General features: G+C 38.5%; 1 protein-coding gene and 1 long non-coding RNA gene across 5 annotated transcripts in view; one reads left to right on the top strand and one right to left on the bottom strand.

Annotated features, from left to right (window-relative positions):
* The window catches only part of rftn1b (raftlin, lipid raft linker 1b), a 132,846-nt gene that overhangs the window by 56,323 nt on the left and 55,912 nt on the right, over positions 1 to 20,611 (top strand). For 2 of the 4 annotated variants that reach the window (XM_079894392.1, XM_079894391.1), the window contains exons 4-5: positions 11,164 to 11,272; positions 15,670 to 16,045. In XM_079894392.1, coding sequence (XP_079750518.1) covers positions 11,164 to 11,272; positions 15,670 to 16,045 — 485 coding nt within the window. The remainder of the gene's footprint in view (positions 1 to 11,163; positions 11,273 to 15,669; positions 16,046 to 20,611) is intronic. The other 2 variants (XM_079894394.1, XM_079894393.1) reach the window with 1 other exon arrangement.
* On the bottom strand, positions 1,934 to 11,261 carry LOC307172240. The gene is made up of 4 exons (XR_013823689.1): positions 11,198 to 11,261; positions 8,641 to 8,805; positions 3,470 to 3,564; positions 1,934 to 2,099 (listed from the first exon to the last, which is right to left on the bottom strand). It is a non-coding gene; the product is annotated as an uncharacterized lncRNA (long non-coding RNA).

Below are 20,611 nucleotides of genomic sequence, written 5' to 3'. Positions count from 1 at the left end.
ATGAGGGAGAAACACCCAGAAACTCCTCATATGTGCCGCTCTCAAGTATAATAAGAGTCGTTCCTTACCATTAATGATTGGATAACACACATACGTCTCCTTCCATTAATAATAATGGCCAGTGCAGTGGCTGAGATATAGTACATAAACCTAACGTCCGTTGCCATGATTTTTGGATTTACTTATTGCGATAAGAAGTTTTTGTCGCATAACATCGGTTAATGGAAACGCCGTCATTTCGCAATAGTTTTTTGTCGACATTTAGAGAAAAAAAAAATCGCAAAAGTTTTGCGCAAATCTGTAATGGAAACGCGCCTAATGTCACTTTATTTATAAAGCTCTATTTAAAACAACAACTGTTGACCAATGTGCTGTACATCGCATAAACACAATAAAAACAAATAACAGGCAATAATCAGATGACATGCCACTGTATCATCGATTAAAAGCTATTTCAAACAAATAAGCCTTCAGTTTTAAAGTTTCAGTTTTGATTTGGCCAATTTCAGTGCAACCGATTACAGACGTACAACTTTTACAGTGAATGAACACACCACTTAACGGCATGTAAAAACAAAACCTGTGATTGTTTGCTGTGCATGTCATTCACACAGTGGTCAGTATAACCCTCACACTGGGCTAGACTTCACAGTTTCCCTCTGCACGAGACCAGCACTTTACAGTCCGTCACACAGAGTTGGTGAATGTTAAAGAGCGGTTCGATAATCCTCTGGCAAAACAGTGGCAGCGACTCAAAGTCACATCCACTCCCTGCCTGGAGCTCTGCTGGATCACACACACACACACACACACACACACACACACACACACAGTCCAGACCGGCCTGGCTGTGGTGGCGGAGTAAAGGGCACACACACACACACACACACACACACACACACACACACACACACACACACACACACACACACACACACACACACCACAGGCCGCTGCCACAACCACTTGTGTGAAGAGTGAGGGCCCTATTTTAACGATCTAAGCTCATGGTCTAAAGCTCACGGCACAAGTGCACTTAGTGCATCCGAATCCACTTTTGCTAGTTTAACGACGGGAAAAATGGTCGGTGCTCCCGGTGCATGGTCCTAAAGGGTCGTCTCTATTCTCTTAATGAGTAATGGGTGAGTTTTGTGTGTAACATGCAATAAACCAATCAGAGTCTCTTCTCCCATTCCCTTTAAAAGCCAGTTGCGCTCGAGCCATGGCGGATTCGCTATTTACATGACGGAATTTGATAGTAGAAAAACTCCAGAGCACAAACGGATCTGTTCGTGCGTGAGTTTAAAGCTGTGTGTGTGTGTGTGTGTGTGTGTGTGTGTGAGGTTAAAGCGCAAGCAGACCATCCAGATTCCACTATATCTTTATGTCCACGATAATAATCTTTTACATTGTAATCCTTTTATTTTTAATATCACCGACACACAGTGTCCAGACCGGCCCGGCTGCGGTGGCAGCGTAAAGGGCACACACACACACACACACACACCACAGGCATCTGCCACAATCACATGTGTGAAGTTTGAGACTCTAGGCGTGTGTCTGACCCTGTTGACCTCAAAGGGGAGATTCCCTGGAGGAAGGAATTGAGGTGATGGTTTTTGTTCTTATTTTCTATTAAACAGATATAAAGTAAATTTAGTTTGACGTTAAGTGTTGTGGACATGATCCCGAACCCCCGGCCTCTAGTGTTCTAGTGCAGAGCCTATTTTTCTGAATGTTTAAATGCACATAAAGCCTCCAGATTGGCATGGAAGACGTGGCTTCTGATGAACAGTGTGGATCTGATGCTGGACAGTGACGACACACACACACACACACTCAAAAACCCTGGAATTATTCCATTTTCATGGATGCACCAGGAATCCTGAAACACATTCCTCCTGTATTTTACTGTTTTACTATACAACTCCTCTCTATATTATGGTTGATGTTTTGGCTACTCTTCCTTTCTGTATGAAGCAGCTGTGCGTGAGGGACATGATGAGCTCGATCTGTAAGCTGTACTGTACATTACACACTTCAGCGCATGTCAGGATGAACTCTCGGCACGACCTCCCCTCATGCTCATGCGTCATGCACTGAAAAGCAAGAATGTTCATGCAAAAACTCATTATTGAAGTCATATGCACACTCCATCACTCATCTTAAAGGAACAGCTGATGCAAAAATTACAGTTTGGTTATTTACATAAACTCCTTTTGTTTTGTTTATTTTAGTGTGAAACAAAAAATGATACATTTGAAGGAATGTAGACACTCATAGTGATTGTGAATTTCAAATGAAATCACTCAAGATTTGCTGTGCTTTTACAGAAATCATTTAAATATTTATTAAGTCGTAAAAATTTATTTCGTGACTGTAGCCAATAAAATAAAATAAAAATAAAAAATAGTTTAAAAATACATTAAGAAACATTGACAATAAATAATCAATAAATGTATGTACATAGTTCCAATCATGCTGACCAAGGCTGCATTTATTTGATCAAAAATACAGTAACAATTTTGACATTTTATTACAAATTAAAGTAGCTGTTTTCTATGTGATTATATAGTAAAGTGTAATTTATTCCTGTGATCAAAGCTGAATTTTCAGCATCATTACTCCAGTCTTCAGTGTCACATGATCCTTCAGAAATCACTCTAATATGAGGATCTGATGATCAAGAAACAGAAAGAGCAACATTTATTTGAAATAGAATCTTTTGTAACATTATAAATGTCTATAAAATGTATAAACTTTTAAATGAGAGTGTATATTTAAATATTTTAGAATGAATACACCTACATACATTTTTGTTCATTATTTATTATCAGTGTTTTTAAACTAAATTTAACTTATATTTAAAAAATAATCAGTGATGTCAAACCTGGAACGACACATTTATTCGAGCATGAATGAGATTTAAGGATATCAGTGACTGAAATTCTGGGTCTTTTCCTCACACAAAGCTATCGTATGATTTCAGAAGTCATATAGACCATTTTTATATATATATATATATATATATATATATTTTTTTTTTTATTTTTTTTTTTTGGGGGGGAGATATGGAAAAAATAGCCGTGTGAATATATTTTTCTGAAGTTTTCCTATTGCAATCCATGGAAGAAAGAAAGTCATATAAACCACTTTTCTTTGTCATTTTTGTGAGATTGACAGCTCCTGGTAACTGTATGCTTTTGTCATATAGAAAATATCAGTGTGAATATTGCAATCCATGGAAGAAAGAACGTTTGTAACAACATGAGAGAGAGTAAATAATGATAATTATGTTTCCTGCATAGAGTAGGCATGATGTGCATGTGTTGCTCATAGTGAAGACTTCTTTTTGTCTTCAAGAGGCCGAGAGCAAAACAAGACGAAAGAAGATCAGACTTAGATTGTGTCACGTGTGTGTTGATGTGCGCGTGTTGGGAGGAATCATAGTATCGTGACGGCTGCCAACCTTTGATGGCTTCGGCAAAGCTGCCTTGCTTTATCTTTGGCGTCTGTCACTGTGGAGACAGTCGCTCGCATCAGCATCGGCCCTGAGGGATAAACCTGCGGAGAAAAGAAAGAGAGAGGCGAGATATCAAACAGGGCACAGCTCCACTCCTCCCCTGCCAATCCCAGAAATCAGAGGAGAGAGAGGAAAAGTGCAGATGAAAGAAAACCTTCATGTAGCCATTTCTCGCTCTCTCCAAAAACAAACAGACCCAAAAACGTCCAGAGGAGAAGACAAAGGGAACGAGGAGGAGGAGAGGGAACAAACTGAGGGATGAAAGAAGGATCTGTTGGGAAATGGGCCACTTCTAATGGTCCAAGCTGGTCATTACCTGGTTTGGGTTTTGGTTAAGCGAGTTAAATCCTTCCAGAGGTGAATGAATGTTATTACTCAGCTCTTTCAAAGCTTGAGAGATTCCTTAGAAAGAATTAAACAGACACAGATTAGAAAAAGTAGACAGGATACTATAGATTATGGGCCCTATTTTAACGATCTGAAACGCAAGTATCAAACGCGAAACGCAAGTAACTTTGTGGGCGGGTCTCGGGCGCTGTTGCTATTATACCGGCGGGATAAATGACTCTTGCGCCCGACGCAAATCTAAAATGTGTTGGTCTGAAGTCGCTTCATTACTCATAGGTGTGGTTTGGGCGTAACGTGAAATAAACCAATCAGAGCGTCATCTCACATTCCCTTTAAGAGCAGGCGCGCTTGTTCCATGGCGGATTGCTATTATAACGGCGGATTTGCCAGGAGCGGTTCACAGCCGAGGAGACCGACGTTCCCGTCAGGGCCGTAAAACACAGAGAAGTGACATTGGGGATGGAGAAACACACCCAGATTAGCTTCGGTTAAACAGGCGTATGATAATTTGGGTAAATGTGTAAGCTAGATTCATGCCTATTTTTCACATCTTCATGGACACCACAATGATTTCCCTCGTGTGGTAATATTGTTCCTTGTAATAATGTATGATTTTCTAAAAATGAGAACTGCTACGTCTGTGTGTAGATGAGAGAATCAAAGTGTGAGTGTGTTGTGCACACGCTACATTGATTATGGCCAAGCATGCGCCCTTAAAATAGCATCTGAATAACTGTAGTGATACAGAGACGGATACAGTTGCAAGTAAAAGAATGTTTATTGAGATGGTCAGAGAAACACAGGTCGGGGAAACAAACACTCAGATGGCGAGATGACGCAGGGACTTCAATGGGCAACCCGGTGATGATGTGTGGTGATCGGCGTGCTCAGGAACCAGGAAACAATAAACAATCCAGACAGCGTGAAACACAACGAAGCGGGTCCACGAAGACAGGAATCCACACGAGGAGATAAGAGCGAAACACGGGAACAGGACACGACACCGGGGAAGCCACAACGATCTGACAACATGAGATGGGAATTACTGCACATATAAAGGGAACGGGGATTGAACACAGCTGGCAACAGAAATCAACACAATGAGTAACCACACCCACACACATACACACACACACACACATCAGTAATGAGACAGCTGATTCATGAACCGTGACAAAAACGCGCCACTGACTTTAGACGAGGTTTCTCCTGGTCTGTGGAGGAATTGTTTTCTAAACCTGCAAAATAGCACCAGGGAACGTTTGCGCCGGAACACGCCTCCTCTTTTCCCTGATCCGACCCCGGGAGCGCAAGTTCATTCCCTAATTTACCGACGTGCGTCTGTGGAGGGAAAAGTCCGCTGTGTGTAATAGGAATGATACATGCGTCGGTGTACAAAGTCAATTGCGCTGGGTGCGAGATAGGGCCCATACAGTTCTAAAATGAATGTGAACTTCAACAGTGATATTTTGATTTTTTTTTGTGCACTTCTGATCCATATTCAGAACCTGCTAGTATTTCAACCACTAAAAACAGCAGGACATTAACGTGAAAAACACTTAATGTACTAATACACTGATATTAAAAGATTAAATTCAGTATACACCTTATTTGGTGATGTATACTACATACAGGTGAGCAGATGAGCTCAGAATATGAACGTAAACACGGATGTTAAGCATTTTGTTTATAACGGTATTCGATAGGAATTCACTTAAGGAGAAACTTTACGAAACATTTTCCAGGTTTGTCTGCTTGACGGCACTTAGTATGTTTTATTATTAAGCTGAATACTGTCTTAATGCACACTCTAATCTTAATAGCCTTTTTTTCACTATAAAGAACCTTGTGTGCGATTAAAAAGCTTGCATGGATGTTAAAGGTTCTTCATGGAACCACTGATGCCAATTAAGAACCTAAGAGTGATTAAGCCACATAAGTATTTTCTTTATAATGGTGTTCTATGGGGAAACTCTTTTACTAAACAGGGCAAATGATTGTGAGAGCGCTATAATCCCATGAAAGCACAGATGCGAGAGGAAAGTTCTGAGCGTGATCTACTCCTGACGCACAAATTAAAGAACGGATCATTTCCATAATGACCAACACAATCAAGAGCAGCACAAATTAGAGTTTGGTTTAAGACACTTTTTTGGGGCAGTAAATAATGGTGCAAATACCAGTACACTGACGAGCGCAAACCTTAATAAATCACCTTGCATGATTCATTTAAATACTGTCCTCCCATAAATATTGCGTCTGAAAGGGAAACTCCTACAAATGCATATGTAGCCGCAAAAAAATAACCATTTCCATGCCTTTTCAACGCAAATGTTTCACACTAATGTAAATCCTGACAGTAGTTTTTTAACACCAAAAGAAGGTTTAGCCAGTTTAGCACGTTGCATTCACATTCTGGTTGCATCTGTTCGCCTGCATCCATTGGTTATGTCATAAGTGAACAGTTGAGAAAGAAACCGGATGTGTGACAGTATATGCATTCAGTCTTAAAGTGACAGCAGCCTAATCTAATATTCCTGCTGTTGTCTGTCATTTAAGGCGAGACACAGCAGTCAAAAACATCGATTTTCATGCAGTGGTCAGTTTTGAGATTGTGGGCTAGTTTACTCCTTCAATATGTGTTCTTTCAAGCTGCTATAAAGAAAACGTTGAAAAAATACATTAAGATGTTTATTTTATTACATTTTGTTTACTTGCGGCGGTAAGTTTCTCCCGAATTAACAAAGAAGTTAGCATTCCAGCGCGACACGCCGAGCTCCGTCTGTTCACTGAAGTCTGCCGTGACCGGTAACGTTGTAAAGCTTTGAGTCTCCTGCACAACGCTATCCCAAATATGGGCATTTCCTGTTTATCAGTAACCAATCGTGAATGTCCAAAGGGGGATTTAAAGCTAATGACGAAATCTCATTTAGAGCTCTTTAAATCTTTAAATGCCGTTTTCTCAAAATGAGTTTTTTGTCATTCTCCAGTACAAACATCTCAGCTTATGTACACCACACTTTCCAGTTATACACTTAGCAGTATTCTGAAGATATTTTCAGAGGGATTTGTTAATAAATCATTCCTGGCCTGATTTATGTGACATTTTGATCAAAACAAATATGGCGAAAATCTATTTTTTAAGGCTATGAACAGTATATTTTGATTTCCTAGGTAATGAAAGCATATGTAAACAATGTATCTGTAAACAAAATGAAAAAATTATTTTGCACCTGGCTTTATCATATGTTCAGATCTATCTACAGAAAATATATGCAAAATCGTGCATATTTAATGAGATAATACCTAATTTGCATAATTGCATACAAATTTCAAAAACTTGCAATACATTTTTTTAATATACTTGTGTAAGTAATTAACTGAGGAAGTTTCATGGTGATATCTATTATTTTAAAATTTTTACCCTATTCACCTGTAGTGTCTCGCCTTAAAGGGACACTTCACCGATTAGCATTCAGCTTTGTATCAGTAGAAACCCGGTAGTATTTTCAAATGGCCGTGCTTCCCTCCCTCGTGTCCCCCTGAGACGAGAGATTTCTGGATTTTGTGTTTGAAAAAAAACCCTCAGATGACGCAAAATTCGGCATTTTTCGGAGGCTTTTGTGTCCAGAGGCGAGAGACTCCAGCCAGTAGGAGGCGCTAGTTCCGCATGTCTTCAACCCACCCATAGGGGGATCTCACGATAAAACGGCGTCTTTTCAGTTTCGAGTCGACTAGTAGCCTAGTTGTATCATTTCTCCCGATACTGCCCTCTGTAACCGGTAGGCGTGGCTTGGGCGTGGCCTCGTAGGGCAGCGAAGCAAGTGCATTCTGGGAGTTGTAGTCTTTCATCCACATGAGCCAAAAATACATTTCAGGCTTTTCTCAGTCTAGAAGGCACCAACTTCTAAAATAATTTCACATTTCTACTACATAAATGACCCAATTTAAACACACATTCATCTTTCCAGCAGTGAAATATCCCTTTAATGTTAATAAAATAAAAAAATACAGCTTTAACAAAAAACGAACCTATTTTTCATTTCTAAAAAATCCAATATTTTTCAGCTCCAAGATCAGCTGGAGCTCAGACATCATTTTGATCACATGTAACAGTGTTTAATATTCACCGGGAGTCTCTGGATCCTGGCCCAGCGCTCCCACATCAGGATTAGCTCCTGCATTTTCCCCTCCAAAACTCACTAATACAGGAGCTCCTCTGGACCTGCGCAGATGCAAACATCACAACCGCGAGCGCGCGTCGTGGGATTAGAGTCTCAGAAAGCGATTTGCTGAATGTAGCTGACTATGTTTATAATTTAAAATGTCAACTGTCAAGCCACCCATGTTCAATTTTAGTTACAGTTCCACTTCAGCGACGAGGGCGGGTGATTTATGCATCGTTTTTGGATAATTGCAGCGCACCTCGCAGGGGTACCGGTACGGACCCGAAACCATTAAGGCCGTTATGCTTGAATAACATTATTCACGGCTCGGTAAATAAGCTGACATCAAGAAAGATGTGATACATTATTAATGCAATGATTAACGATTGGGATACATGGGTTTGATGGAAGGTTGTTGTCATGGCGATGCCACTGAATATCACTTGCAGACCCGGAATTGCTGAATCTGACAGCAAAAGTGATATTGTGATTCCTGAGGGCAAAGATAGAGACACACACACACACACATAAACCAAGGCGATCCACAGGCATTCGCCAACAGTGCAACCCCAGCTGTGTCTAAGATGCATGTCTGAGACAAACCTTTGAGCGAACTGAATCTGAAGGAAGTGTAGATCAGTGATGCTTTAAGCTTTTTATTCCCAGAAGCTGCACTCCTGCGAGGAAGCTTTTCTGTCGAAGTTACTGCTGTTTAACCCGCCGAAGGGCTTCCACACACACTGCCAGCGACTGCTAGGTGCATTAAGCCTGTAGGAAAGAAATGTAATGCCTTTTACATGAATAGTTCATCCACGATCGAGAAGACTATATTTGCTCGGCCTCGTGCTGGTGTGTTGGTCTCTGGAAACGGTTCTTTTGCACGCAACAGTGTCTGAAAAACTCAGAAAAGAGCCAAAAGGAAGCATCAGTAATCAATATAACTCGAGCACTACATACTGTATATTCCAGCATACAGTCGGGAATTAAACACGGTGTGCGAAATGCCAATAAATCAATTGTTTCTCATGTGCAATGAGATTAAATGGAAACCAACTATTCTCAGAATCATTGCGGTCACATGATCCTTCAGAAATCACTCTAATATGATGATTTGCTGCTCAAGAAACATTTATGATTATTATCAATGTTGAATTTTTTTTTTTTTTTTTTAAGGAAACTCATTTTTTTCAGGATTCTTTGATGAATAGAAAGTATTTATTTGTAATAGAATCTTTTGTAACATAATAAATGTCTTTACTGTCACTTTTGATCAATTTAATGCATCTTTACTGAATAAAATTATTAATTTCTTTTGAAAAAAGAAAAAAAAATTATTGACCCCAAACTTCAGGAGTCAAGTTTGCAATATGAAGTATACTCTATCTTTTGTGTGTGTGTGTGTGTGTGTGTGTGTGTGTGTGTGTGTGTGTTTTATCACATCTAATCACGGGAAGAACAGATGTATGACTACAGAATGCTCAGATGGTGGGAAATTAAAAAAAGTTACATTACGAAATTAATTCCATGATTAATTGCAAAAAAGCATGTTTTTCCTTTCTCTTATTGTTAATCACACTAAATTAACTTGTTAGATAGACAGGCCTTTCATTCTGCTGTTCATACGCTGCTCTGGTTTGTTTGTCTTCATGTTAAACCCAGACTGAAGGATACGGTCAGGAACGGGATGAATGTGTTCAGGCAGCAGATGGCCGTGTGTTGGCGGGAAGTGTGAATCCGCGTGTGTGTGTGTGTGTGTGTGTGTGAGTGACAGAGGTGAGTCAGGGCCCTGCTGTGCTGTGACTTTGTGGTTGGATGGAGCTCTGTGTTAGTGTGTTTCATCTCTGTCCCAAATATCACACACACACACACACACACACACACACAGAAGATGGGAGAAGACACCAGCTCACGAGGATCTCTGAGGCTTTCCTTTGGAGAGAAACAAAAACATTTTTGAGTTACAGTCATTCATAATTATAAAGAGACAGTCCCGCCCCCAAACTCACGCCATTGGATGAGTCAAAACACCAGCAAATCATCATATTAGAGTGATTTCTGAAGGATCATGTGACACTGAAGACTGGAGTAATGATGCTCAATCTCCTTTAACAGCTCAAAAACATGATCAACACTGATAATAATCATAAATGTTTCTTGAGCATCAAATCCTCATATTAGAGTGATTTCTGAAGGATCATGTGACACTGAAGACTGGAGTAATGATGCTGTAAATTCAGCTTTGATATCAGGAATAAATTACAGTTTTACTATATATTCACATAGAAAACTGCTATTTTAAACTGTAATAATGTTTCACAAGTTTGCCGATTTTATGAATGTTTGATGGAGCCTTTCTGAGCATATTTCTTAATGTGTCTCGTGCTCACCGAGTTACTTACAGTCGTCTCTGCATATTAAACCGGCATAGAAAGTATTTTAACATTGAATAAATGACGCACTTCACCTTTAACAATGCTGAAGGAAATCACCTCAGAGAGAGAGAGAGAGAGAGGGAGAGAGATAGGTAGAGAGAGAGAGAGGTAGAGAGAGAGAGAGGGAGAGAGAGAGGGAGAGAGAGAGAGAGGTAGAGAGAGAGAGAGGGAGAGAGAGAGGGAGAGAGAGAGAAAGGGAGAGAGAGAGAGAGTGTTACAGCTGCTCATTTAGAGAATATATGTCGTCTTAGTGCTCATTTCTGTGCAAAATGTTTCCAATAATAAACCTCACGAACAGATGTTCTCCATCTCACTAACACTTTCTTTTCTTGTCGTATAATCAGTTCGCTAAAATTAACTTTTTCAAGTTTGGTCTGATATTTATCGCTAATCTGCACCTGTTTAAGAGTTGTGTGTTTGTGACATTAAAACCAGTGTGTCTCTCTCTCTCTCCCCTCTCTCTTTTCCCCCCCTCTCTCTCTCTCTCTCTCTCTCTCCCCTCTCTCTCTCTCTCTCTCTCTCCCTCTCCCCTCCCTCTCTCTCCCCTCCCTCTCTCTCTCTCTCTCTCTCTCTCTCTCTCTCTCTCTCCTCTCTCTCCCTCTCTCCCTCTCTCTCTCTCTCTCTCTACCTCTCTCCCTCCCTCTTCCTCTCTCTCTCTCTCTCTCTCTCGCCCTCTCTCTCTCTCTCCCTCCAGCTGGGAGAAGAATCCTGCAGACTTTGAGCCTTACCATCTGAAACTGGAGGAATGCATGTCTGCGGACCAGATTCCCACTACGGAACACATCCAAGGATACGTGAAGAAAGTAAGAAGCTCCTGTTTAGCTTCTTGTAGGAACACATTACCGGATCATGAATATTCAAATCTGCTCATGCATATTAAAACATTGACAAACATTTGTGCTAAAACGTACTAGTTATCAGGTCAGACCTGCTGTTTTTGACCTATAAGGTGGATATTAAATTAATCATTTTAATTATTAATAAGGTGAGCTTACAATGCATTGTGGGATTTCTGCATTGCTCATGAGATATCAACCTCAAATTTAGAACACAACTTGTTTAGATTTATGGCTTTGATTTTCTCACAGTTTTAGAGTAAAACTTGTTTTGGAAAATATATATTTCATGTAAAAAAACAACAACAACAAAAAAAAAAACTGTATTTTTATGCATTTTTCATAATAATAAACTTAAACTTCTGTAACTTTTTTTTGTTTTCACCTTTAAAAAGAGACCAAACTTAAGCCTGTGCTTCAAAGCATTCAATATTTTAACAAGTGCATGAATATTATTTTAGTACCATAAAATACAAAATATTAAATAAAAAACATTATCGGACTAAAATATAGTACACTACTTTCAATGAAATAAAAAATATGAATAAATGTGATTATTTTTGACCGCCACACGAGCAGCACCAGAGAAAAGCTCACTAGGTTTTGGAACAAAGCAATATGTTACATCTACAAAATCATAAATCAATATGGTATATCCTTAAAACCCTGTAAGATGCTGTGCAGAATATTTCTGTAAAGCTGTTGTCTTTTTTGATGACTATGACAGCTAATGCAAAACACCACATTCACTACGGTATTTTTATATAAATATTTGTAAGGAGTTGTTAAACTGGAGTAATGATGTTATATGTGACCCTGGACCACAAAACCAGTCACATGGGTCAGTTTGTTGAAATTGAGATTTATAAATCACATGTAAGCTGAATAAATAAGCTTTCCATTGATGTATGGTTTGTTAGGATAGGACAATATTTGGTCGAGATACAACTATTGTAAATCTGGAATCTGAGGGTGCAAAAAAATCGAAACATTGAGAAAATCTCCTTTAAAGTTGTTCATTTATGTTGGCGATTGTGCTGCATTCACTCACAAAAATACATGTTTTATATATTTACAGTTGGAAACTTACAAAATATCTTCATGGAACATGATCTTTACTTAATATCTTAATGATTTTTGATAAATCGATAATTTTGACCCATACAATGTATTGTTGGCTATTGCCACAAATATACCAGACTGGTTTTGTGATCCAGGGTCACATATTATATCAATATGAAATCAATATTGAATTAAATTGTAATCATATTTCACTGTTTTTACTGTATTTTTGATCAAATAAATGCAGCCCAGCTGAGCATAAGAGACTTCTTTCAGAAAAATCTTCCCAAACACAAACTTTATCCATGTAAAGTGGAACAAAAGTGTCCAATCCCTCTTGGAATCACTATATAGATCCCAGGCCTGTTGCGGTCCACATTCATCCGTGATTAATCGCAATGATCATCACCAATACGATCCTTCCACCCGTCACATCAAACTCGGAAATTATTCAGGAGCCCGGCGAGAAAAACGGCTTCTTATCTATGCAATTTCATTTGCATCATTGTTGCAAATATAATGACAGGACTCCCGGCGTCAGCGTTCAATATGCATTAAACAATGCCACTGGAAAAGGACGGGCCTGTTCCCGGTTTAATTTCAGAGAAAATAACCTGCGTGATTCTGGTGTGGGCGAAGGCGTCAGATGGAGATAGTGGAGGCAGGCCTCAGGCTGGCCTTTATTAAAGCAGCATAATGGAAAATGGCATCATTAGCATTCCTTGACAGTTAACGATTCAATTTGGTTTGATGAGAATTCAAAGACTGGCTTCCAAACGTGAACTGACAATAAAGTGGAAGATGCTCGTGTGATTTGGGTCAATGGTGGACCGCTGCCATTGTGATCAGCGCGTGCTAATTTCAAATAGATGATGGTGTGGAAGAAAGGAAGCCGCTTTTTGCAATATATTGTTGTGAATCGCGTTTTATTGTTAGGGTAATGTGGCATATCAATCGGTTTTAATGTTTTTACGATGAGGAGACTGGAAATGAATGAAACTACTTTCTCCAAATGAAACTTCTTATAATACGATGCAACTCAAAGCCCTCGGCGGTGTGGAAAGGTTATCTGGTCGATAACATTTTTTGGTAACACTTTATTTTACAATGTCCTTATTACATATGTTGCATGTAGTTACCATAGTAATAACAGTAAATTATGCATAATTACATGCAACGGACATTGGTAGGTTTACTGTATGTATATCCCAGCCGCCGCACTAGCCATTATTATTAATCGAAGGAGATGTTTGTGTGTTATCCAATCATTAATGGTAAGGAACGACCCTTATTATAGTTGTGAGCGGCTCATATGAGGTGTGTTTCTGGGTGTTTCTCCCTCATTTCTGCTTCGAGGTCTTGATTGTGGCATTTATTTGAGGTTTAGAATCCATTATTCCTGTAATTATTTTGTCTTTTATGAATTTAATAAAGATCTCAGTCTCGTATTCGGTCCAAACACACCACGTCATCTACGTCAGGTGACCTGTAAATGCGCAAAAACTGTTTCCATTGCAGTTTTGTGAAATATTTCTTTTTCGAATTGCCTGAAAAACCTCCTCATGCGAGCGGAAAAATTTTTTTGCGATAAATGGGAGTTTTTGCGTAATTGACGTGTTTCCATCGGGCGTATTTTCAATTCGCAATTTGAAGGGTAATGGAAACGCGGCTAATGACACCTTAAAATAAAGTGTAACCCATTTTTTTTAAGATGTCAGTGAACTATTTTGAGAAGATCTGCTAAGTTGGACCAGGATCAAATCAGCACTACATAAAGTCAAATCCAAAAGGCATAGTAAACCATTTAGTCTCGTATTTTCCGGATATACACTAGTCTGGAATAATTGAGATTTTTTTTATGTTTTTGAAATATCTGCTTCTGCTCACCAATTCTGCATTTATGTGATCAAAAACTCAGTAAAACTGTGAAATATTATTAGAATTTAAAATATCGGTTCTCTATGTGAATATCTAGTAAAGTGTAATTTATTCCAGTGATCAAAGCTGAATTTTCAGCATCATTACTCCAGTCTTCAGTGTCACATGATCCTTCAGAAATCACTCTAATATGATGATTTGATGCACAATTATTATTGGTACTCAATCTTACTATTATCAATGTTAAAAACTGTTTTGCTGCTTTTTGTCATCAACTTTTGAACGGTACAGTGTCACGGTTTCCACAAAAATATGAAGCAGCACAACAGTTTTCAACACTGATAATAATCATAAATGTTTCTTGAGCAGCAAATCATCATGTGACACTGGAGTAATGGATGCTGAAATTGTTCAAATAGAAAAGTTCTTTAATATTTCACAATATTACTGTTTTCATTCAAATAAATGCAGCCAAACGCCTGCAATAGTGAAAAACCACAATAATATGTGAATATTCCTTGATAATTCAGAGCTGATATTCTGTCGTGTGTGTGAAGGCTTTTCATATGTTAATAACTCCGATTACGTGATGTTTTGTTCTCACACCACATGGGGAAGATGGCTTAAGGATTTAAAGTTGTCCTTGGCTTTCCTTATTGTCGGCTACTGTAAACAATCGCATTGTTTGAGCAGGATAAACCAGACTAGCATGGAAATTCATGTTGGTCTAAACTCGCATTGATTTTCAGCAAACAAAATATACAGTCAAACCAAAAATTGTTCAGAATTTTTTATATATTTTTTTACTAGTGTGTGCAGGACACTATAATTCATTTATGTAAGTGAGGAGAGCAAAATAAAGTAAACTGTGACATATTATACCCAAAAATCCTTCATACAAGTAAAATTTATAAAAATTTGGGACCAAAAATGATTCAGACCATGTTTTGCTGAAGTGATTTGTCTTTAATTGCTAATGCTCTTTTTACACACACACTGAACACAATGAAGCATTGCTTGGTGATTGGTTGAGCTAAACTGGTATTATCTAATTGTGTAGTTAAATTTAACAGCTGACAGATATTCAACATAATTCATGTGTGAGACGGTCTAACAGAAGGAAGGACAAAACCAGTCAAATATCAACTGAGTTCATAACTCTTGAGTTATATTTTTATTACCATTTTCTAAACTATAGCGAATAAACTGAGATAATGTGAGAAATGTTGAAGGAGTCTGAATAAATGTAGGTTTGACTGTATAGTTTTACACTGTTACGCAGTTTTTTCTTCTGGAAACAAACTTTATTGCATTATATTCCTGTTATCTCTGTAAAGCTGCTTTGAAACAATCTGTATTGTAAAAAGTGCTGTGTAAATAAAGGTGATTTGCCTTGACTTGAGTGTCTCTCTCTCTCTTCTCAGCAGATCCAGGACGCTGCGGATCAGGGCATCATGTTCGCGGGCTTCATCCAGGAGCCGGCGGGTCTTCGCCCACATGTGTCCCGACACGGAGAACCAGAGGAACCCTCTCTCTCCCTGCACTCAAGCCCCAGCTCGCTGCACGGATCCGGGCTCACGCCGACCCCCAGTCCCCTGGAGGAGCCGGAGCCGGAGCCGGGAGACCAGAACCACGGGGAGAACGAGGGAGGAGAGCCTTCTGAAGGAGGAGGAGAAGACGATCTCTCTGTTGAGACGTCAGCCGTGTTGAAAACAGGACCTGGTGACACACAGCAACACAACAACAACGACACGGCCAAAGTCAAAGACACAACCGAGAAAGCCAGCCGGACCAAGAGCGGTGGGTTGAGCATCTTTATCCTTCGATCAAAACAACACTATTTAAGGAGAATTAAAGTGCGTTTTAGTTTCGGCTTAAAATGCTGGCTAGGTCTGGGTGATGTTTTCAGCATATTTTTGATACTATAACTATAGTTTCTATATAAACTGTACGCTACTCTTCAAAAGTTTGTGGTCGGTAAGATGTTTTTGATAGAAGTCTCTTATGCTCAAAAATACAGAAAAATAGTAAAATTGTGGAATTCAATTTAAAATAGTTGTTTTCTATGTGAATATAAAGTGTAATGTATTCCTGTGATCAAAGCTGAATTTTCAGCATCATTACTCCAGTCTTCAGTGTCACATGATCCTTCAGAAATCACTCTGATATGAGGATTTGATGCTCGAGAAACATTTATGGTTATTATCATCAATGATCAGATTTTTGTGGAAATCGTCAATTAGTATTATCGGCAGACAACCACACCTCTGAACAGACATTGTAAAAATTGCCTTTAGAAATCAATATTTTATTTCTATGATATCACTAAACACTCATTACATGTTCTTGTATTCTGACATTGGTATCAATTGGCGTTTTATTTATCAGTTATTGGTCCATTTACATGTGATGTGACAGTTTGACTGCTTTTTTGGTGAAGCTAGTCAAAACATCCACTGTATTGGCCATGAAAATCACTGCGATATTCACAATGTTGCTCAATTTTAAAGGGGTGGTTGATCATGATTTGACTTTTCTAACTTTAGTTAGTGTGTAATGTTGCTGTTTGAGCATAAACAACATCTGCAAAGTTACAACGCTCAAAGTTCAAAGCAAAGGGAGATATTTGCTTTTAAAGAAATCACTTTTTAAGGACTACAACAAACGGCTGGTAGAGACTACACCACATTCCTCCCGGGTTAGTGACATCACCAACCCTAGAATTTACATAACCCCGCCCCCTGAACACGATTTATAGATTATCAAGACAGAATATGCTAATCAATGACTAGAAGATAACTACACATCAGCTTCATAAATTCATCAACTAACCATTCAGAAATGTCCTGTTGCTTCTACATGTTGTCACTTCTTCTCGAGTCTCTCCATCATTGTCTGACTCCGGTTTGAACATAAAAGGCTAAACGTTTTTTACATTTTCAGTGCATGTGTGTGTGAGGTAAAAGAACACAAGCTCTTGAAGCTCCGCCCACTGTGCCGGGAGCAGCAGCTCATTTGCATTTAAAGGGACAGACACAAAAACGGTGCGTTTTTGCTCACCCTCAAAAAGTGACAATTTTAACATGCTATATAAAAATATCTGTGGGGTATTTTGAGCTAAAACTTCACACACACACTCTGGGGACATCAGAGACTTATTTTACATCTTGTGAAAAGCGCATTATACCACCGCTTTAATGTCAACGGCGTAATCTATCGCCCAGCCCTAATCCCGAAGCGTTGATGAGTTACAAAGATCATAAATCATCTGATTTCTAGGTGTCACGTACTGTGAAAGCATCTCACTGGCTTTTTTTTTTTTTTTGTCTCAAGAAAAGCATTGTCAGAGTTTTGACGTATGGGATTGGGAACATTTGGCGTTTACAAAAACCCACACAGCGGGTGCTAGATTAGGCTTTGTTCGCCCTTCTTTTTTCCGGCAGTAACCAGATGGCAAACCTCATTCTCAACATTAGCTAGGGAGGCGTTTCTTGCAAAAACTGTGGCATTGTGCACAGAGTGCGCCGTAGCATGTGAATGATGCATGCTGGGAGTCCTGTGCCCGAGTCTCCTGCATGTGGAATGATCCTATGGACTCACGCTACACCAATTTTTCTCATTCAGGCACAAAATGACAGATGCCAGGAGTCCTTTTGGCACAGCGCTGTGTCTTTATGACTTATCGCCACTGCTGATAAATATAGTCATTCCCCGCTCAAATCCCTCTAATGCTCCTGGAGATCATATATAAAGCATAATGGCGCTGGTCAGCCGTGTGAAATGCTCAGAGGTTTGTCAAAGGAAGGGTTTTTTCATCCCGCAGTGAAGCTGGAAAGCCATTGAGTGAAACCTGCATTCACAAAGAAAAGCACGGTTATCCGTGTTTCATGCACAGCAGTGATTCAGAGTGCTTTACATACTCAAATTAGGGACGCACGACCACCATATCGGTATCAGTCGATATTTGTTTGGTTTTAATGTTATCATTATCGGCCTGATAAGAACATTTGGCTGATATATTAAATATAGGATATATTTTCTTCAGCTGAGACACTTCCGATGTGCACTGTTGACCATGATGGTTTTGAATGGCTTGATAGGAATCACTTCAAAAAAAGAAAATCTGTCATATCAGCTACATAAAATTATAATGAGAACATCATTATAATTGTGTGATTGGGACATGGCATTTAATGGTGAGACTTTTGTTTTTGCAATCATGCTCTCAAAAATGCTATAAAACATTTGGATTTAGATTTATCGACCAAAATATTGGTTATCGGCTTTCAAATATAAAGAATTATCGGTTATCGGTATCGCCAAAAAAATTATTTTTTTTTGCATCCCAAACTAAGTTGAAAATTAAAAGGGCAATATTCTGGGTTGATCTCATGAGATGCATTTTAAAACAAAATAAAAATATTTAAAAAAGTAATAACATTAAGATTATGTAACTATTTTAATGATAATAGAGTTGTCGGTTGTAGCCCTAAAACTATGGTTTTGAGTTCCTAAGGGAATTTCTGGTTTTGCATTATATTTTCACTGTAAAAGAAAGTTAAAGATTTGAAATAAAACAATGCATTGCAGTAAAATGGTAGGCATAAAGTGAAGTAAGGTAGTTAACCAAAAAAAGGCACAGAACATGTACAACTGACATATTTTAGAGGAATTGAACTATTAAAAATGAATAGTGATGATTATTTAAACTGTCAAATTCGGCCTGCATTGTTTTAAGGGAATTCAGTGCAAATGCTAAAATCCGACAAGCGGAAGTTTTTCGGGAATTTGTTCCTAAAACATCTATTTATATCCGGGACCTTCACAATCAGCCGGTGGGATGCAATCCACATCCGAATATTTCCATAGTTATCAGCTCCTCTGTAGACGACGGAGGTCAGGACTTTTTGGGGATGTGTTTGGGTGTTGATATGATGCAATTCAAGTGCGGATTAGGCAAACGCTTGATGGCATGTCGTGTTCCTTGGCAGTGCTAACCGCAGATATCCAGCGAGTTTGACCTTGTCGAAAGGGTTAAGAGGGATCATATAGAGCTTGGAGGGGTCGTTTGTGTGCTTGTTTCTGCACTAAACATCCAACGCTTTACCAAGTCCTTCTGGAAGTTAGTCAATGTCACAGAGACACTGGCTTTCATGTGTGAAGAGCATTACTTTCTTCACACACACAGGCTGTATTTAGAGCAACCAGTTAGTATTCAGGTTTCATTAAAACATTCACTGTCACCAAGAAAAATTGCAATTACTTTTATTACAATTAAACATTTCTCTCCCCAATTTATCATTATTGTAATGCAACTTTTCAACTGTAAAAATTACTGGGAAAATACTAAAACCTGAATGTTTAACTAACACATACTGCAATGCAATGATTTAAGTTAATTAAAATAAGAATTAATTAATAAGCATACATTAATGTCAGTCCAATAAATACTATTATGATTTAAGCTACTGTTCTAACGTTTGGGGGTCAGTACGATTTTGTGTTTTAAAAGTTAATACAGAAAGGACGCATTAAATTGATCAAAAGTGACCAAAAAATTCATTTGTTTCAAATAAATGCTTTTGAACTAAAAAATAAAATGCATCACCATTTCACAAAAAATCTGAAGCAGCACAACTGTTTTCAACACTGATAATAATTATAAATGTTTCTTGAGCATCAAATCATCATATTAGAGTGATTTCTGAAGGATCATGTGACACTGAAGACTGGAGTAATGATGCTGAAAATTCAGCTTTGATCACAGGAATAAATTACACTTTACTGTATATTCACATAGAAAACAGCTATTTTAAATTGTAATAATATTTCACAATTTTTAATGTATTTTTGATCAAATAAGTGCAGCCTTGGTGAGCGGAAGAGACTCTTTCATAAACAAAAGGAAACCGACTCCAATGAATAGTAGTGTATAAATACTTTACATTTTAAATATGTAATTATAAATGTTTTGTAATAAAAAATAAAGAGAGGGAAAGGTAAACAACTGTCATGAAAATAACAATACAAAAAAAAAACCGTTTAAATTATAATTTGACCTTTTTTTTGCATCCTTATTTCCCTCATCTATAAAAAGGTAAAAAAATAAACTAAAAATCAGTTTGTACTAAAGTGATGCACATGTGCTGTGGACATTAGAGGAAATGAGTCCACAGGAAGACTAACTGAAGAACCTGCTGTACCCGAGCTGAAGTAAAACAACAAATAATGATTAGTTCTTGCTGAGATTTGTGCAGTAAGTGCATGCGGCTCAGATCGTTCTCTCTCTCATTCGCTTTCCCTGGTCCCGTCAGATGAGGCTAATGACTCAATGCAGTCAGAGGCAATCTAAATGATCGCTGCCAG

The sequence above is a fragment of the Squalius cephalus genome (genome assembly GCF_949319135.1).
Source record: "Squalius cephalus genome assembly, chromosome: 15".
In the NCBI taxonomy this organism is placed as follows: Eukaryota; Metazoa; Chordata; class Actinopteri; order Cypriniformes; family Leuciscidae; genus Squalius; species Squalius cephalus.
Note: the sequence above shows the minus strand (reverse complement) of the source record. Positions and strands in the feature narration are given on the sequence as shown.